At 31.0% G+C, this 16,827-nt stretch overlaps 2 protein-coding genes across 5 annotated transcripts in view; one reads left to right on the top strand and one right to left on the bottom strand.

Moving 5' to 3' along the window:
* The first annotated feature begins 200 nt into the window (after window positions 1-200).
* On the top strand, window positions 201-15,290 carry LOC126746124 (glycolipid transfer protein). Its single transcript, XM_050454233.1, has 5 exons — window positions 201-425; window positions 10,253-10,308; window positions 10,370-10,488; window positions 14,845-14,995; window positions 15,052-15,290. Exons 1-5 carry the CDS (start codon window positions 287-289, stop codon window positions 15,223-15,225), a joined length of 639 nt encoding a protein of 212 aa, XP_050310190.1. The 5' UTR covers window positions 201-286; the 3' UTR covers window positions 15,226-15,290.
* Window positions 14,290-16,827, bottom strand: part of LOC126746123 (serine/threonine-protein kinase fused) — a 41,604-nt gene continuing 39,066 nt past the window's right edge. For all 4 annotated transcript variants that reach the window (XM_050454231.1, XM_050454229.1, XM_050454232.1 and 1 more), the window contains exon 10: window positions 14,290-14,527. In XM_050454231.1, coding sequence (XP_050310188.1) covers window positions 14,402-14,527 — 126 coding nt within the window. In that variant the 3' untranslated portion in view covers window positions 14,290-14,401. The remainder of the gene's footprint in view (window positions 14,528-16,827) is intronic.

Here is a 16,827-nt window from a genome sequence, read left to right as displayed (position 1 = left end):
AACCCATCTCTAGTTGTTATAATAGCTAAAAGCTTTCCGAGATTAAACTTGGCAACAGCACATTTTTTTATTTACTCTAAACCTGTCTTGTCGAAAACTCAGTGGGCTTTGCTACGTAAGCTGTACTTTACATTTACCGTGAACGTATCGTATTTGTTAATTTCCCGAAAGAACATATAAAAGACGAACACTCCCACAAACTTGCCAATATAAACAAAAATATGGAATTTGACGTTCAGTTTTCCTTTCAGTTTCTACACATTCAAAATTTTAAATCACAAGGAACATGTCCGTGAAAAATGGGGCAGTTCCTAGTGAAGACACTAAAACTATGTTCACCATAACCCCGTTTTTCCCGGACCCCAAAAAGAAATTAAAGACGAGGGAATTTTTAGAGGCTTCTGAGGGGCTGGTTACCATAATAGGTAATTATTTATCTTTTTAAAACTTCTATGTAAAGATATTATCAACAAATTATTAGGAAATATGCTCTGAATCTGTATCATATTACATACTGAAATAAGCTTAATCTAGGGCATTTGTATATACCTTAGACTGAGACTTAAACTTGACCTAGATTAAGTATTGACTTTTTTTTACTTTTATTGTTAAGCAAAGCGATTTGTGCTCCACAAACCATAATTAGTCAACACCTACATTTTATGAGGTGCAAAAGTATTTAATAGCTTTTTTTGCTGAGTATCCAGTTGTTTTGTGTTTAAGTGTCAATTTGACTTATTCAGGTGCTCAGTACACAGGTGTCAGTTTAAAAATATACCACCAATAATACAGGGTGATTTGGGAGAAATGCACCAAACTCCAGGTGAGGAGGTGAGTATTGTACACATGAAAATAATTTTGAAAAACCCATATCGACGCTGCCAAGCCAGAACGGCATAAACAACATTTACTTTGTTTTTCAGAAAACACAAAAATTTATAGATTAGTTTGGTTAATAGCAGTTCTTTTTAGATGTCGAGTAGCTCAAAATAATTAGTGATTTTGTTTATTAGTTTTAACAATATAATGTCAGCTTATCATATTATTATTTAAAATAGATAAAAAACTGAAAAAATGGTGCTTATGCCTAATTGACTTTAAACAATGGTGAATATGCCAAATTTACCTCTGGGGTTTATGACAATCAAATCTAATAATGTTAGTCAAACTGGCGCTTAAAATGGACATATGCCATTAATGAAAAATATAATGATTTTAAATATAGTCGCTTATGCCAACATAAAGGAAAATTAGAACAGATTTTTTTTACAGCCTTTATTCAAAAAATGATACAAAAAGATAAAAGTACATTTAATTTCTTACAACTAAAGAAAAAAATAAATTCTAAAAATTCTCAAAAAAATCTTAAAAACAAAACACAAAAAAAATCACAGGTGTAGTTATACCTAAATTTTTAAAACAAAAAACAAATTACTTTAACAAGAAATTCCTTAAACAAACAACAAAACTTATTTCCTACATAAGCATTTACATTATGTCTTGAGCCTAGCGCTTTAACAAAAACAGCCAAAAAGTACACAAAAAATTTAAGAAACTACAAACTTAAAAAATATTTCAAAAAAATGAGAAAATTATAATTTTTTTAACCAAATCAACAAACAACAAAACTTATTTCCTACATAAGCATTTACATTATGTCTTGAGCCTAGCGCTTTAACAAAAACAGCCAAAAAGTACACAAAAAATTTAAGAAACTACAAACTTAAAAAATATTTCAAAAAAATGAGAAAATTATAATTTTTTTAACCAAATCATTAATCTAGTTCATCCTCCACATCTGTTTGGTCCAACCTATCTGGAAGAGTATTATTTACTTTTACAGTTAAATACTCTGCATGGTACTCTGGTTTAATAATAAACTTTTGGCATAGAGTTTTTATATTTTCATATTTAGATTTAGTAATTGACTGTTCACCTGAATATGCTGGTCGCGGTGTAGAGTCATGTTTAAGTTTAAAATCTACAGTTTCTATCTTTGTATCCAAAAAAGACGTTTGAATTTTTATACTTGTATCATTTTTGAATAACGAAGCACATTTCATAGAATTTATTTTAATTTTAATACCTTTTTCTGCAGTTAAAGTTCGAAAATCTAAAAAATGTAACTGCTTGACAATATACGGCTCAGGGTTTATCCTAGCATTTCTTAATATAGTTGGCCATTCCGAGGGAGATTGAACTATTTTATTTTTTATGCTTTTTTCAATAATACCATGCATAGAGTCAACCGGCATGTACGTATGCCCAACAACAAGGTAAGTAATATTAATCTCATTTATGCAATTTGCGCTGTCTAAAAAGTACCGAAGCATGGTAAATAAATATTTATTTTTATTTTGTCCCGCGCAATTATCACAAAATAAAGAAATTTTATTGTACTTTTTGGTCTGATCAACGTCTTTTAAATATTGTAATAAATTGGAGCGAATTTCATTACTGCCGCGCTTACCGTCTTTTTCGCCCCATAAATAACAATAACCTTTTTTTGAACCCGTTTCATAGACGGTAAAGTTGTATACAGCGTACTCTGGAAAAGCCAATTGTCATGCTGTCTCCATGGGGCGTCGACAAGACTTTTTGAAGGTCAAAACTAGCTACCAGAGTATTGTTCGCTTCACCTTCATTAGCGTGCATTTGTTCCTGCAAAAATATTTTTTTTACTGCTTCTTTTTCCACCAAATGCTGGTCATAATTTTAAATTAGTTTTCAAATTGTCAGGTAAATTCTTGTATCTTTCACATTTTGAGCATTTGTCTTTTTTGGGTACATGTATGCCGATATTAAAATGTTTTTTCAAAAGTTGCATAAATTTGGTTTTTTTTAATATAAGTGAATTATTATTTGGATGTTTAACAGTATTTTGATACATTCTGTAGACATTGTTAACTTTTAACATAGGCCGGTAAATATTTTCGTGAAGTTGAACTTCTACAGTAATGTGATGGAACAAGTGGTTGTTTTTATTTATAAATAATTTTTTTATAAATAATTATGAATATGTATAAATATAATTATGAATTTATAAACAAGTTTATAAATTCCTTAAATTTTTCTATTTGTTCATCAGAAACTTTATTATATGATCTATGATGACCTCTGTTATCTGAAACCGGAAATTTAGTTTCCTCTTTATTTCCCAGAACAGTCCTTAATAGCCTAACAGTTATCGCCATTGTATTCATTAAAAATTGCTGGCAAACTTTCTTCCTGATCCCATTTTTTTTCAAAAAATATTCATTTGTAAACTTACGATGCTTCAGATTTTTTGATTTTCGCCTACGTTTTATTTCGCCAACAACCACACATTCACTTAAACACAATTTTTGCTTATTGCTGTCATTTAAGCCCCAAAAAAAATCAAATATTCCCTGACGTTCCTTATCTGGGAATAATTTTCAGTTATTTCCACATTGCTTGTTTAGAAATGGATTGGGCTTAATTTTTTTTGCAGCAACTATTTCTCCGCTTAAATTAATATATTCCTTTCCAGAGTATTTCATCAGTTTCCGTTTTTTCTTTTTACCGATTTTAGCATCATTACCCATGGCACCTTTTTTTTCTGTACTTCCACCATCTTCGTTATCATTACCACCTTCAGATTCATCGCTCTTTGAATCGGCTGATTCTAATTCATAGTCACTATCGGTATTCGATTCATCTTCACTCATATCGGCAGATTGAGTTTTAGGTTGATCTGCCCATTCAATATTCGGATTTGTATTCTCATCGCGCTCCTCGGTCAAATTTTTCATATCGTGATAAATGGGACTTGTAGACAAAAAAACATTAGCGGATGTAAAGTTTAAAAACGGATTGTTACAAAAGGGTACTTCTTCCACTATAACGTTTGCCTGTTCCTCAAAAATAACATCATTGCTAAAAGCTTCTGTAATATTGGCATCATAAATACTATGAGCTTCCAAGGGGATCACAGGAGTATAGTCAAAACCAGTCTCAGCCTCGACCACTTTATTATGTTCGATCTCTATTATACTATTTATATCACTAGCATCTGGATTTTTATCACAAATATTACCATCAGTCTTATTATTTTCTGTAATACTCTTAATATTACTTTTATTATTCTGTAGTAGCAGCATTATTTTTTTACTTCTGGTACTCATCTGTAACAAAAAAAATGGCATAAACGCCAAAAATCGATCGCCATTTTTAGCTACTAAAAATATAATTTAAAAGGTTCATTAATATAAAAAGAATTGTTAAGAGCACAAGTACTAAGCTACCATAAAAAAATGAAAAAATGCTGTTAATAAATGTAATTTTTAAAAAAGAAATCTGCATAAGAATGACATAGAGCGATGGCGTTTGTGCCAAACAGATTTCAAATAGTTGATTTTGGCACAAACACCTCATTAGTTTTTTAAGAAATACTCTGTTTTTACGCTGTAAAAGTCTATACAGATTTAAAATATCGCATTGATAAGTGATATCACGTTACATATAAAAAGAAATATTAAAAAATACATACCTTTCTATCAATACCGGACCGAACTTCACGTGTTATTCTTACGGGCGCTTGGTGATTATGACGATCGGTTGCTAAGGGACGTGATCAAATGGCGGTTGTGAAAATTTTTAACCGGATTTGTGGCAACTGAGGTTTGTTTGCGGTTATGCCGACTGAACTGTTCGATGCGGAATTAAAAATCCTATTCAATTGTGTATCTAACTCAAAAGTGAACATTTTGGCGTTTATGCCGTTCTGGCTTGGCAGCGTCGATATGTTCTTATGCAATTCTCATTTGTTTTCAAAATATAGCAAAATTACAAATAAAATTTCCTACATTAACATGGTTAAGATCTGTTTTTTTTAGAGTTTAGTTTTTGTCCGGATTTCTCTGGTGTGGAAATAATCAACTGTATTCTTGAACAGCAGTTGTAAGCATTCTGTATATTCTAACTTTCAATAGATCTGTGACATTTTGAAATCAAAGATAACATCTATAATGCTCATGTGGCGTTTGGTGTGTTCCTCCCAACTCATATGGTCTGAAAAATAAAAAGAAGAAGAGAGAAGAGCAGAAAGAAAGCTTTGTTATTTCAACAAATAACATTGTTATAAACAAAGCACAAACTAGGTATAAACTACACTAAATAAAACAAAAGCACACATTTGTACCAAAAATACAAGGTTTAAAAAAATATATAATGAAATATTAAAAATTAAGTCAAAGCTCAAAATTATCCTCTAAATACTCTGACAATCTATAAGAAGCCTTCCCCAGCATCAAGTGCTTAATTCCCCTACAAATTTGTTTAATTACCTTTTAAAAAAGAAGACTTGCCATTTTTTAAATACATTTGAAATAATTGAGAAAAAAGAAACAATTAAACATAAAAATGATGTGGTAAAGGTCTAGCTTAGCAACTTTTCTGAAAATTGCACTTAACATTATGGGAAAAGGCTTGAAATGTATGTTAGTTTACTGAGAGCAACATTCCAGTGGCAGAAGAGCAAATTTACAACTTGATGGGCTAACAGTTCTTCATCTGTGCGAAGTATAGATTCTGAGGTTTCCCAAGGATTGGTTCTTGGCCCTTTATTATTTGTCATGTACATCAAAATAATGGATCCTTTATGTTATTTGCTCATGACACTACTATTATGTGGCTAGGAACAAATAACACTACATTGGAAGAAACAATAAATAATGATATTAAACTTATTAACGATTGGTGTGATATAAACAAGCTTTCTTTTGTGAAATTTTAGGGGATTACCACAAATCTTAATAGAGAATACTCCACATTTTTATGAGTTTTATTGACTCAAAATTAAAATTTGAGAATTTGAGAGTTGTATTGTTCCTTTAAAAAAATGCCTCTGCTTGTTATGCCTTGGCTAGAAGGGTGTACTTTGCCCTAGTAGAGTTCCACTTAAGATATGGGAATCAATTTTGAAGCTTCACTGGGTTGGGTGTTGTTCAGTCACTTTTTATCTTGTAAGATATTTATGTGCAGTAGGCTTTAGAGATCACTGTAGGTCACTATTTGTTAGGGAGGTCATACTCACCTTAACTTTTATTTTTATACTGATGATAGTAGAAAGGCTAGTTTATAGATTATAAAAAATGCAAAAGTACTAATGAGACATACCATATATTCAAAAAAATATAATACTACCAATCTATGTTGATGCATCCCAAAGACTATCCTTACAAAATACTTTTAAAAAAAATACATAATTTTATATGAGGGTATTAAAATTCAAGTCTTGTAAGTCTTATATATTTGATGTAAATATTTTTTTTAAATTTAAAATTTTATCATATCTTTCAAGCTGTCTGTATTTCAAATTTTATACATTATTGTCTGTTGTTAATACATTTTTTTTTTGACATATGGTTGTTTTACACTAATTTTTTTTTTCATTTTTGTTTCTTTAAATGTATCCTTGACATTTTGTTCTTAACTTAGTATCTGTGTTATTATATTTTTTAGCTTGGTTTGTAACTTAATGTTGAAAAACAATAAAGCATATTTTAATTTGATTTCATAATTTTTTTTTCAAGATAATATGGCATTTTCACAAAAAAAAAATTGACATTTATACATTTTAATCATACCTGGAATTACAAACCCAAATGAACTATAAAAGCATCAGAAAACAAATTTTCGAGAATTTATATTGCTGTAAAAAATGTCAATTTGTTCATAATGCTTTAAATAAAAAAAGGAAATGGATGTAATATACACTGTCATGGAATAGGCCTTTGATAGGGTTAAGCATAGTTTTATTGTAGTCACTTTATCAAATTAAGGTACCTAAATAATTTAAATGTTTTTTATTTGTCAGGCACCAATATTTTGAGGTCAGAGGTGCCAGATTTGATTTTTACACTAGATCAGGATGTGCCTCAGGGATCTAATTTGACACTCCTCTTCTTTTTAATTGTTATCAATGACATATGCTCGGTTAGAGGTAACTCCAAAGCATTTTTTGGAGAAGATATATATGGTAATTAGAGCTCTGAGGAGGACTGTGCCAGAGAAATTTTAATAATGTTATAGAATGGTGTGAAGAAAATGCTTATTTAACTTTAATAGCAGAAAATGCTCTACTATATCTATAACCCTTTATACGAATGTTGTTAAATATAATTATAACATGCATATTCTAATGCTTGAAGAATCCAATAGTGAGAAGGACCTGGGAGTTGTAAAAGATTACAATCAAGCAAAGAACATAGGAGAATTGGCTTCATTATTAGATCAAGTAAGATTTTTAAGGTTAAGTGTTTTTGATTGACAGTTTAATAGCTTGGTGCTACCAAGGTTGGAGTATGGAAGTCTAATATAAGCGGCCTTTACACGTAATGTTTTAACGTTGCTCGCATGCAAATTTGGACGGTCAAAACTGCGATGAAAACTGTGGCTCAAAAAACTCGTAATTTACCAAGAAACTCTTGCGTTTGGTTAAAACTGTTTGGAATGAATAGCGAGCGTAAATCCTTACGTGTAAAGGATAAATCGCGCACGATTACGTGGCGCGTGGAACGAGACGTGGAATTTGTATTTTTTGAAAAGGTTTAGAAGAGGTTTTCTTTATATTATTTAATTTGTATATTTAAATATGTCGGTATCTGAGGAAAATAAACGTATAATTGCTATAGTGGCAGCTGGAATAAGAATGATGCCCAAAAAATCGAATAAGCGGAAGCGTAGTGTTTAGGTTAAGGATTACCGGTAAGACTTATGTTTAATTACTTTTTTTATTTGTAACGTTTCTAACTATTACTTCGTTTCTTCATCGAAATAATATTACAGGTCCCGGTATAATGATATTTCATTAATTCAACATTTGCGAGAAACCTATCCTGAAGATTATAAAAATTACCTAAGAATGGACAATACTTGTTTTGACTATTTGCTGAATTTGGTAAAAGTGAGAATATTAAAAAAAGACACAATCATGAGGAAAGTCATTGGTGCTGAAGAAAAACTAGTTGCTACTTTGAGATTTTCGGCCATTGGGCGTTCCTATGAGGACTTAAAATGTTCCACAGGGATATCTGCACCAACTTTAAGCATTTTAATACCACAAAATTGTAAGGCTTTATACGAGGCATTGAAAGAAGAACATATGAAGGTAATAATGTAATGTTTATTACTATAAACAAACAAAAAATACAAGAATGACAAATTACAATAATTGTATATTCTCATAATAATGTTTCACATTATTTTGCAAACTGTGTTCTATTTCTACTTCACTACTATTTAAATATGGCGGAAATGTTACTCCACCAGGGGATGGTGTAGGGGTTGGTACGGACTGATTTTGAGACGTTGATGAGCTCACAGATAAAAAACTTCTTAAGTTGCAAGAGTTTTGGCATATATATGTATTTTCAGATAATTGATTTCTTAATCCTTTTAATAGTGCAGAATTTATTATGGACTCTGCATATAGTGCTTGATCGGGTTGCATTCTTTGTAATTTTTTGGCAATATTACAACCTATGGCGTCAAATTCACTCATATTTTTTTGGGACGTCAATGCCGTTGTGCAGACTTTCATAAATTCATGGATTCATGCTGGGTCTCCTAAATTGTTCTTTTATTTATTGGTTTTTTAATAACGGGTTTGGGCAAGTTTCTAACGAAATTGCCTTCATTTTCTTCTCCCTAAAAAGAATAAAATATATTTATATAAAAATATTTCAGTTAATATTACAAATATGCAACCAAGTAGATCTACAAATCCAACATCTGCATCAAGAGAAAACAGGGACAATTTTAAATCGTATTTTAACAGCGCCCAAGGTGCAATTCCTTGGCAAGAAGAAATGATTAAGTTGGGAAAATGTTAGTAATCAATAAAATATGTTTGTTTGGAAATAAATAACACTTACATCGTTTTTCTGTTGATTATTATTAGGCTGTGACGTAGTAGATGCGTTAATATTAGATCCTTCACCATATTCAGATTCTATCAGATCTTCAGTAGTTTCCTCATCAATATTTGATACACTATTAGCCGGAATCTCTTCATCCATGATGAATTGAACGAGGTCAAAATACCATAGCACTGGTGTATATAAATCATCTTGCGACATTCCAGACCTTTCGCTATCCTTCACTTTTTTCAACTCTTTTCTAAACGATCCCCTTAGACTCTGAATTTTTTTAACAACAAAATCTTTGTTGGCTTCCCAGCTTCTTTACAGAATTTAACGACTTTATCATAGTTGACATTTTTAAGATTTCGGCTACTGTATTCCTTGCTTTTTATTTGCCAAAGGCATGGATATTCTCGGTAAATAGTAATAAAATCTGTAACAGCTTCTTTGCTCCAACAACGAGCGTCCGACATAACGCGCTCCAAAAAGAAACAGTTCAACTGGAACTGAAAACATATGTATATAAAATAAAAACATGATCTTTTTATTTCGCTCAGTTAAAACCTTACGTGTAAAGACTTGTCGAAAATCGCGCGTGCTTGTTCAGAGAGAATCACGCGTTCAAACCTCTCGGATTTATTTACCTTTACACAGAAACACTTACGCGTGCGATTGATTGTGCATTTCGAAAATCGCGCAGTTAAAACTTTCGGTGTAAAGGCCGCTATAGTCTCCTCAATATGAAATTTGGAGCAAAACAATCGAACGAGTGCAACATAAATTTCTCAAGTAAAAATAATTGAGGACAGACTCTATGCTGCTCAGACTTAGTTCTTACTATTTTTGTTCCTAATTTAATTATTGTTAAGTATACTATGTTGGTTTAACTGTAGATATTGCATTTTACATATTTATTAATACTAATCAGAATTGTGTATTATTATTATTACAGTATCTGTAATTGTCCTCTTGGCTGTTGATTCTGTATATATAAATAAATAACTAAAAAATGTACTCATTCTCGTAAAATGACATATAGGAACGTTTCCTCGCATCTTAGTGTCGAAACAGAACCTATTTTCCCATAATTTTCAGTGCGGTTTTCAGAAAAGTTAGGTTAGGCTTATAATTCCAGATTACATTAATATGTATAAATGTAAAAATTAATTTTTTTGTTTTTTTTTTTAAATCTTAAAAATTCGCTACTTTGCCATCGGAATATTGTTTTCGGTAAAATTACACAAAGGGCTTTGCGCATAATTGTAGGTGCAATTTTCAGAAAAGTTTCTAAACTAGACGTTTACCAAATTATTTTTAAAAATGCTCAACTTTTATCCGAAAATGTAAAACTAATTGTTAAATTTTAGACAAATTTGGCAAAGTCTTTGCCCCAGTCGTTAATGATATGAATGGAAACATAACCGTAAGTTTTTTGGACCAAAATTTAATAATCACCGTGTGAATCAAATTATATTTAATCACAGAAATTAAGAACCAAATACAATGAAGATATTGAACAACATGAAGATCTGGAGGACATGATTCTCAAGGATAAAGTGGAGGGTGATTTGGTGTCTGCTGATGCTTTGCTATGGCTCAGAAGGTAAATATTTGTAGGAATCAAGTTGAGTCTCTCTTTAATTCCTATCTTAGTGCAACCAAACAGTATTTATCAAATAAAAAAAATCATGTAAATATAATTTATCCCAGAACTAAAGTTGTGGTGAATCCAAATTTGCTTTTTTGCTAAAAATACATATTTATTTTCAATGTATTTAGTATATTATTTTATATTAATAACTGATAAGGAAGTTATTATGGCTTATGTGATATTTTGGGTGATTTAGATAACCAATTTTATGATTGCATACATTGTATAATGGCAATAAAATATTGGCAAACTTTATAGATTATGTATGTAAATGTATAAATATTGAGGCAATAGAAATACTCGATTGAAATTTTTGCAGTATTAAAAAGTAACTAAACTAATTTACTTATGTTATTATTTCATGTATCATTTACATAATTGTATATATTTAATCATTTGTCCAATAGTAAAATAACAATAACAAAACTTGTTTATATTTAGATATCAAATATTTTAAGCCAACTTTTATATAGTATTATTAAAATTGCTTTCATGATATGTTAAAGAAAATAAGGATTTTGTATCTATTTTTCGTTTCAATGGTTTCTTGAATGAGATATTAATTTTTTTATAGTACTCTTTGTTGAAATTTCGTCACGATATGCGCTTCCATTTTGGAATTATCTATTTCACTCAGTTTTTGTGGTGCAAGAGAGTTCTGAGAAATTTAATTAATAGACATCCTAGAACGCATTGTCGTCGTTTTTTTCATAGATACCAATACACTAATTATTACACTAGACCAATGAATAAATAATAATCTCCCTATTCTTCATTATCATTCTATTAATGATTGGTGGCTTAAAACTTGGAAATAACATTTATTATGATATAAGTTCTGAAATTAGAAGTATTCAAAGGTTGATCATTTTCATTCATAGCAAAAATTATTGAATAATTTTTCTTCAAGGGGCCATCTTATTCTAATTTATTAGGTAGGCCACTGACACATTTATGATATACATGTCTTGGATTTAAAGCCAGCTGCTATCTTGGTATACCTAGATCGCAAAATAATATCATAAATCATCGTGCTTTGCCTCAAATTTTGGAAAAATATGTCTTCAGGAAAATTTGCACTTTCAAAAACTTTGATACATAAGAGTGCCATACTTACACTGATTTAACATAAAAATTAATTTAATTGATTTTTGTAAGTGTTGCACCTTCCATTGCTTGACTTTTAGGTTTCAGATGTGATATATCTTTGTATTATACATTCCATTAAAATTTAAAAAATATGGATCAGTTTATCCTGTTAATTTCAGTATTCGGGTAATTTTATTTAAATATTGTATTTGATTTTTATTTAAATTCACCTACAGGCAAAGTGTGCTTTCGTAAATAACTTTTCTACCTCATTTGATCTATTTCAGTATAATCAGATACGGAATTACAATAACAGATTATTGGGCATTGTTCTACCGAATTTTAGTTGCACTGTTCCTCGTAGTGCAATTCCTTTCGTCATGGAAGACTTTGAAGCATCATTCTTCACTTGAAATTGATCTTACCATTTCCAGCCAGCCGGCTGATAATTTTAAATTTATTAAGGACTTACCTCTTGTTTTCAATTTTAGAAAAGATAATTTAATCATCTCTACAACATGATTCTTGAAGCAGACTGCTTTTATGTGTATTTATTCTCCAATGTTAACAATGCATGTGGTGCTGTGTCTGACATATAGAAAGAGATATTTGTTGTCTGCATCTCATGTAAGCAAAAGCATAAACGAAGATTTCCCACTTATAATTCGAGAGATTTTTCCACTTCGAGAGATTATTAATAACATAAGAAGAAAAAGGCCCTTAAAATCGTTAAATTGAATAGATCAGATCTATGTCGCAACACATTTTGTTCCCTTAGAAACCTTGTAGGGCTACAAATGTGTAATGATTATAAATTATATGTATTAGATACTCAGAGAAACATTTATGCGGACCCGTCCAGCCTTCCGGGCTTTTATTAATTAGGAGAAAAGGACACTCTAGGATACCTGGTAAAACGAGGTTACCCGATGATATGGTGGTTAAGGATCCGCAGGCCATAGTTGACGCATTTTCATTATTGTTTAGGAATACTTTTATAACGTCTACTAGTATTGAGCATGCCTCGACTGCTGATAACTTGCCTCTTTTAGACGTATCACCGGTTAAAATTTCTCAGGTGGTTTTGGCTGGTTGAACACTCAAGAATAAGTTAACATCTTGGGTGGATGAAATTGCTTTTTAACTAAGGATTGTATTTGTGTGATGGCCGATCATATATTTAACTTAATCTGCAGAGCAAATTCCAGATATATGGAAGGTTATCAAAATAACACCAATAATAAGAAAAGGAGATCCTGACCAGTTAGCCAACTACAGGATCTCAATCTTCTGAAAAGGTCTTATTTCCTTCCATTGATCATGGTTTTTTCACAGGCCGATATTGTATTACTAATTTGTCTTGTCTTTCCAGTCATATTTGTGAATGGATTGATGCTCAGTCTCAGGTTGACATTATATATACCGATTTTCAAAAAGCTTTTGACATAATTAATCACTATATTTTGTTGGTGAATAAATTTAATTATGGCTATGGCTTTTCATCGAGGCGAATTAATTTCTTGCAATCGTACCTACTTGGTAGATCGCAGTTTGTGGAGTATGAGGGCTTTATATCCAAATTCTTTAATTCTACCTCGAGTGTAACTCAAGTTCAAGGTGTTCAGGTTTAAACCTGGTCTGTTTTTATTTATTTTGTTTATCAACAAATTTGTTAGCTCACCAATTGCCATAGACTGATTTTTTCCGATGACTTAAAGCTGTTCTTTAACATAGGCAGTATTAATGACTATATATTTCTTCAGAATTATCTGCATTTCTTAAAGAGTTAGTGTGCTGATAACAGGCTGAAGCTTAATGCGGTGAAGTCTAGTGTGATCCATTATTTACAACTGCTCTATCAACAATAATTTGATGAATTACTGATCTTGATATCACCTTCGATTGAAAATTTACCTTTATACCACATTTTAATAGAGTTGTAGTGTTGTCAGTCATGAAGAAACTTGGCTTTATAATTAGAAACTCTCCGAACTTTACTGCGGAATCTACGTTCAAATTCCTTTGTCAGGTCAATCCAATTTACCAGTGTTACACTGATTTGATGGAGTATGTTCAGCGCAAGTTTGCTAAGTACTCATCCTATGGATTTAATTTACATTAATCTACATCCATTGCACCTGAGAAAAAGTATATTTTTTTGTTATATAGGTTAATTAATGGTTTGATGAACAGTCAGGCTTAATACTAGATACCCACAAACCTTCTTCTTATCAAGAACTCACGTATCCAATATGTCATCCAATAAAAACACCTTTATATGTAATGTGCGATATATGTAATGTTAATAAAGTTTCTTATTTGTCCGACATATAATTAATGTTTCTCTGATAAATAAGATTGTTGCTGTAATCGATATATACAGTACTTTCATTTCGAAACGAACGTTTAATTTTACCTCACTTTGATATGCCAAATGAGAACCCCCATCGTGTGACATCATTGTAAGCAGCATTAAAATGTATATTCAACAGTGCCAAAAAAAAAATCGGTTGACGTATCAGTGAATAGTTAGCTAAAATGTCTGGTAATAATGTATATTTTATCGACGTCATACTTTGGTATGTCAAATACCACCAACCGGTGTATAAAAAATATAAGTTTATAGACTGCAAGGGTGTAACAAGGTATTTAAAAAATAAACAGTTTAATCAGTTCATAGAATTTATTTTATTAAGTGCTCAAAATGTGCTCCGTTATTCGCGAGACAATAATGAAGTTGGTTTTGAAATTCCTAACAAACATTGGCAAGCATTTGTCAGGTCAAAGGCAAAAATCTAGTGGTCGGGTCATTCAATTGCACCACGCCTGCCAATCCACATCCCTGGAAAGTGTTCATTAAGCCAATATCGAACTGCCAAAGCGTAGTGTGGGGGAGCTCCATCTGGTTGAAAATACAAATTATTTTCGTTTAGAATCCCAACACCAATTTCATCTACACAAAAATATTTGGACTCCATTAACTGATTATTACCATAGATTTTTACTGGTAAATCGCTTCAATTTGCATCGTAAGATGGACAATTGTTTGCCATTTAAAATAACGTGTGACACTATGAGGCAACCTTTTGACCTAACAAGGTTTAAGTTGATAAAATGTCATTTATTACCATACGTGACCTTTAAAATGATGTATCACACTTAGGGTAAGCATTTGAAATGAGCAGTAATTTTTATAATCACCGCCTTTCGTACTTTTAGGGCCCTGCACTTTATGGCCATATTTTTCCAATTTGTAATCATTGACGCTCAGAGCCAAGTACTGTCCCAAGACTTAACTCCGTTTGTGAAAAAGGCATATGCAAGCACGTTGGAGCGACACCACGGGTGGCTTGGAACTCAGTTATTTAATGTAGGTGTAAAAATCCTAGAAACTGTCAAAAAGATGACAAACTATTGCATTTGTAGGTATTATCGAGATTTGCCCCTACCCGAAAATCTCTCACTTTCACATTAGGTCTTGAAAAGAACCATAAGGATAAAATTGTAATGTGTGATATGATAAGATACCACGTAAATTTGGATGGTTGCGTTAATAGATTGAGAGAATTTTTTGCAGAGCATCAATTAGAAAATATTTAGTGTGTTGCTTTATTTTGTTTTATTTATTTTTTGTCAGTTATTATAAATATATATTGTTGTTAAAATATTGGCTTTTGAGTTAAATTATAAAAAAAAGGGTATCAGGTATTAAAATAATAAATTGTATTGTTGTATTGTGATGAAAATTACATTTTGAATATTTTTAAAACCAAAATTAAAAAATCTGTTGAACATCTCGGTATATATTCAAAGATGGTATATATAAAATCTTTAAAAAGAACATTTTTTTGTAGGGTTGAACAGATCTATGTCATATTTCTCTATATAAGTAAATATTACACTCAGACATGCGGTCTAGACTATTTGAGGACATGAAAGAGTTTCCTCCCTAATATTGCTCCCTACTAACTAGTTGTTATTCAAAGGAATTTTAGGAACTATCAATAATAAATAAATAAATACTTAATTTTACCATATTATTTTAAATTACCGCACGAAATCATATAGGGGTTGTAGGTTCTAGAATGCAAAGATCAGATTCATTTTTAGTATCTTCTTATCATTTTTAAAGTAAGTAATTACGCAATATAAGTAATATCCCACAAAGTAATTGGCGGTAAAAATTGGCTAATGCAGTTTTAAAACCCTTCACTTAGAGATGTTAAATTCGACTTTTCCCACTAATTTGTTGTGTGGATTATCCGCCATCTTGAATTTAATTGCCTCATCAGGTTTTTTGTAAATATGTCGGTTAATATTCAACGCTGAAAGTTGATACGTCTGACTGAAAGTTGATACGTCCAATTGTTCGGTGTGAAATTTCCTACATTATGTTGATTGAAAAATTTCTACATACAGTGAGGACGCGCAAGTTGGAACAAATTCATTTCAACGTCAGGGGTGTGTTCGAAAAAAAAACGCTCGGACACGTTAATTTTTATTTTTTGTCGATTTTTTTGATGATGAATTCTTGTATACAGGGTGGCCCAAAAATGAGCTACGACTATCAACTTAATTTTTTTAAATAGAAACACCCATTTTTTAATTCTGTGTAAAATTCAAAATATATTTTGTATACCATGTCCTATACCTAACCTCAATATTTATTAAGAAATTTGCGATTAAATTTTTTATAAATAATCATGAATTTTTGGAACAGTTTATAAAAAAAAAACAAAAGAAAAAATTAAAATAAATGTTCAAACTGTTGATCATTAAATTCCAGACAGTAACCAAGTCGATATTCAAATTTTTGCAATACTTTACTCATTGTTTGAGGCCGGATTTGTTGTATTTCGGCTCTAATTCTATTTTTTTAATTCTTCTAAACTTTCAGGTTTATCAAAACAAACTTTAGATTTTAGATAACCCCATAGATAAAAACCCAATGGGGTTAAATCTGGCGACCTTGCTGGCCATTCAATAAACCTCCCCCTTCCAATCCATCTATTTGGGAAAATGTTGGTAAGGTAATCTCGTACTGTTCGCGAATAGTGTGTAGGGGGGGGGGGGCGCAATCCTGTTGGAACCATATAGAATCTGCCGGTATAAATGGGTTTTCACAATTTGGATTAAGTGCAATTAAACTAGATACTATCTGATTTTGAAGCAATTAAATATTTTTCTTCAAAATATTTAATT

This window comes from Anthonomus grandis, chromosome 17 (genome assembly GCF_022605725.1).
Source record: "Anthonomus grandis grandis chromosome 17, icAntGran1.3, whole genome shotgun sequence".
Lineage (NCBI taxonomy): Eukaryota > Metazoa > Arthropoda > Insecta > Coleoptera > Curculionidae > Anthonomus > Anthonomus grandis.
Note: the sequence above shows the minus strand (reverse complement) of the source record. Positions and strands in the feature narration are given on the sequence as shown.

Coding starts and splice junctions, on each gene's coding strand:
- LOC126746124 (XM_050454233.1), top strand. CDS start 287: ATGTCCGTGAAAAATGGGGCAGTTCCTAGTGAAGACACTAAAACTATG. Junction 10,309..10,369: donor ATATGAATGGAAACATAACC/GTAAGTTTTTTG, acceptor ATTTAATCACAG/AAATTAAGAACCAAATACAA. Junction 10,489..14,844: donor GCTTTGCTATGGCTCAGAAG/GTAAATATTTGT, acceptor TCGTACTTTTAG/GGCCCTGCACTTTATGGCCA.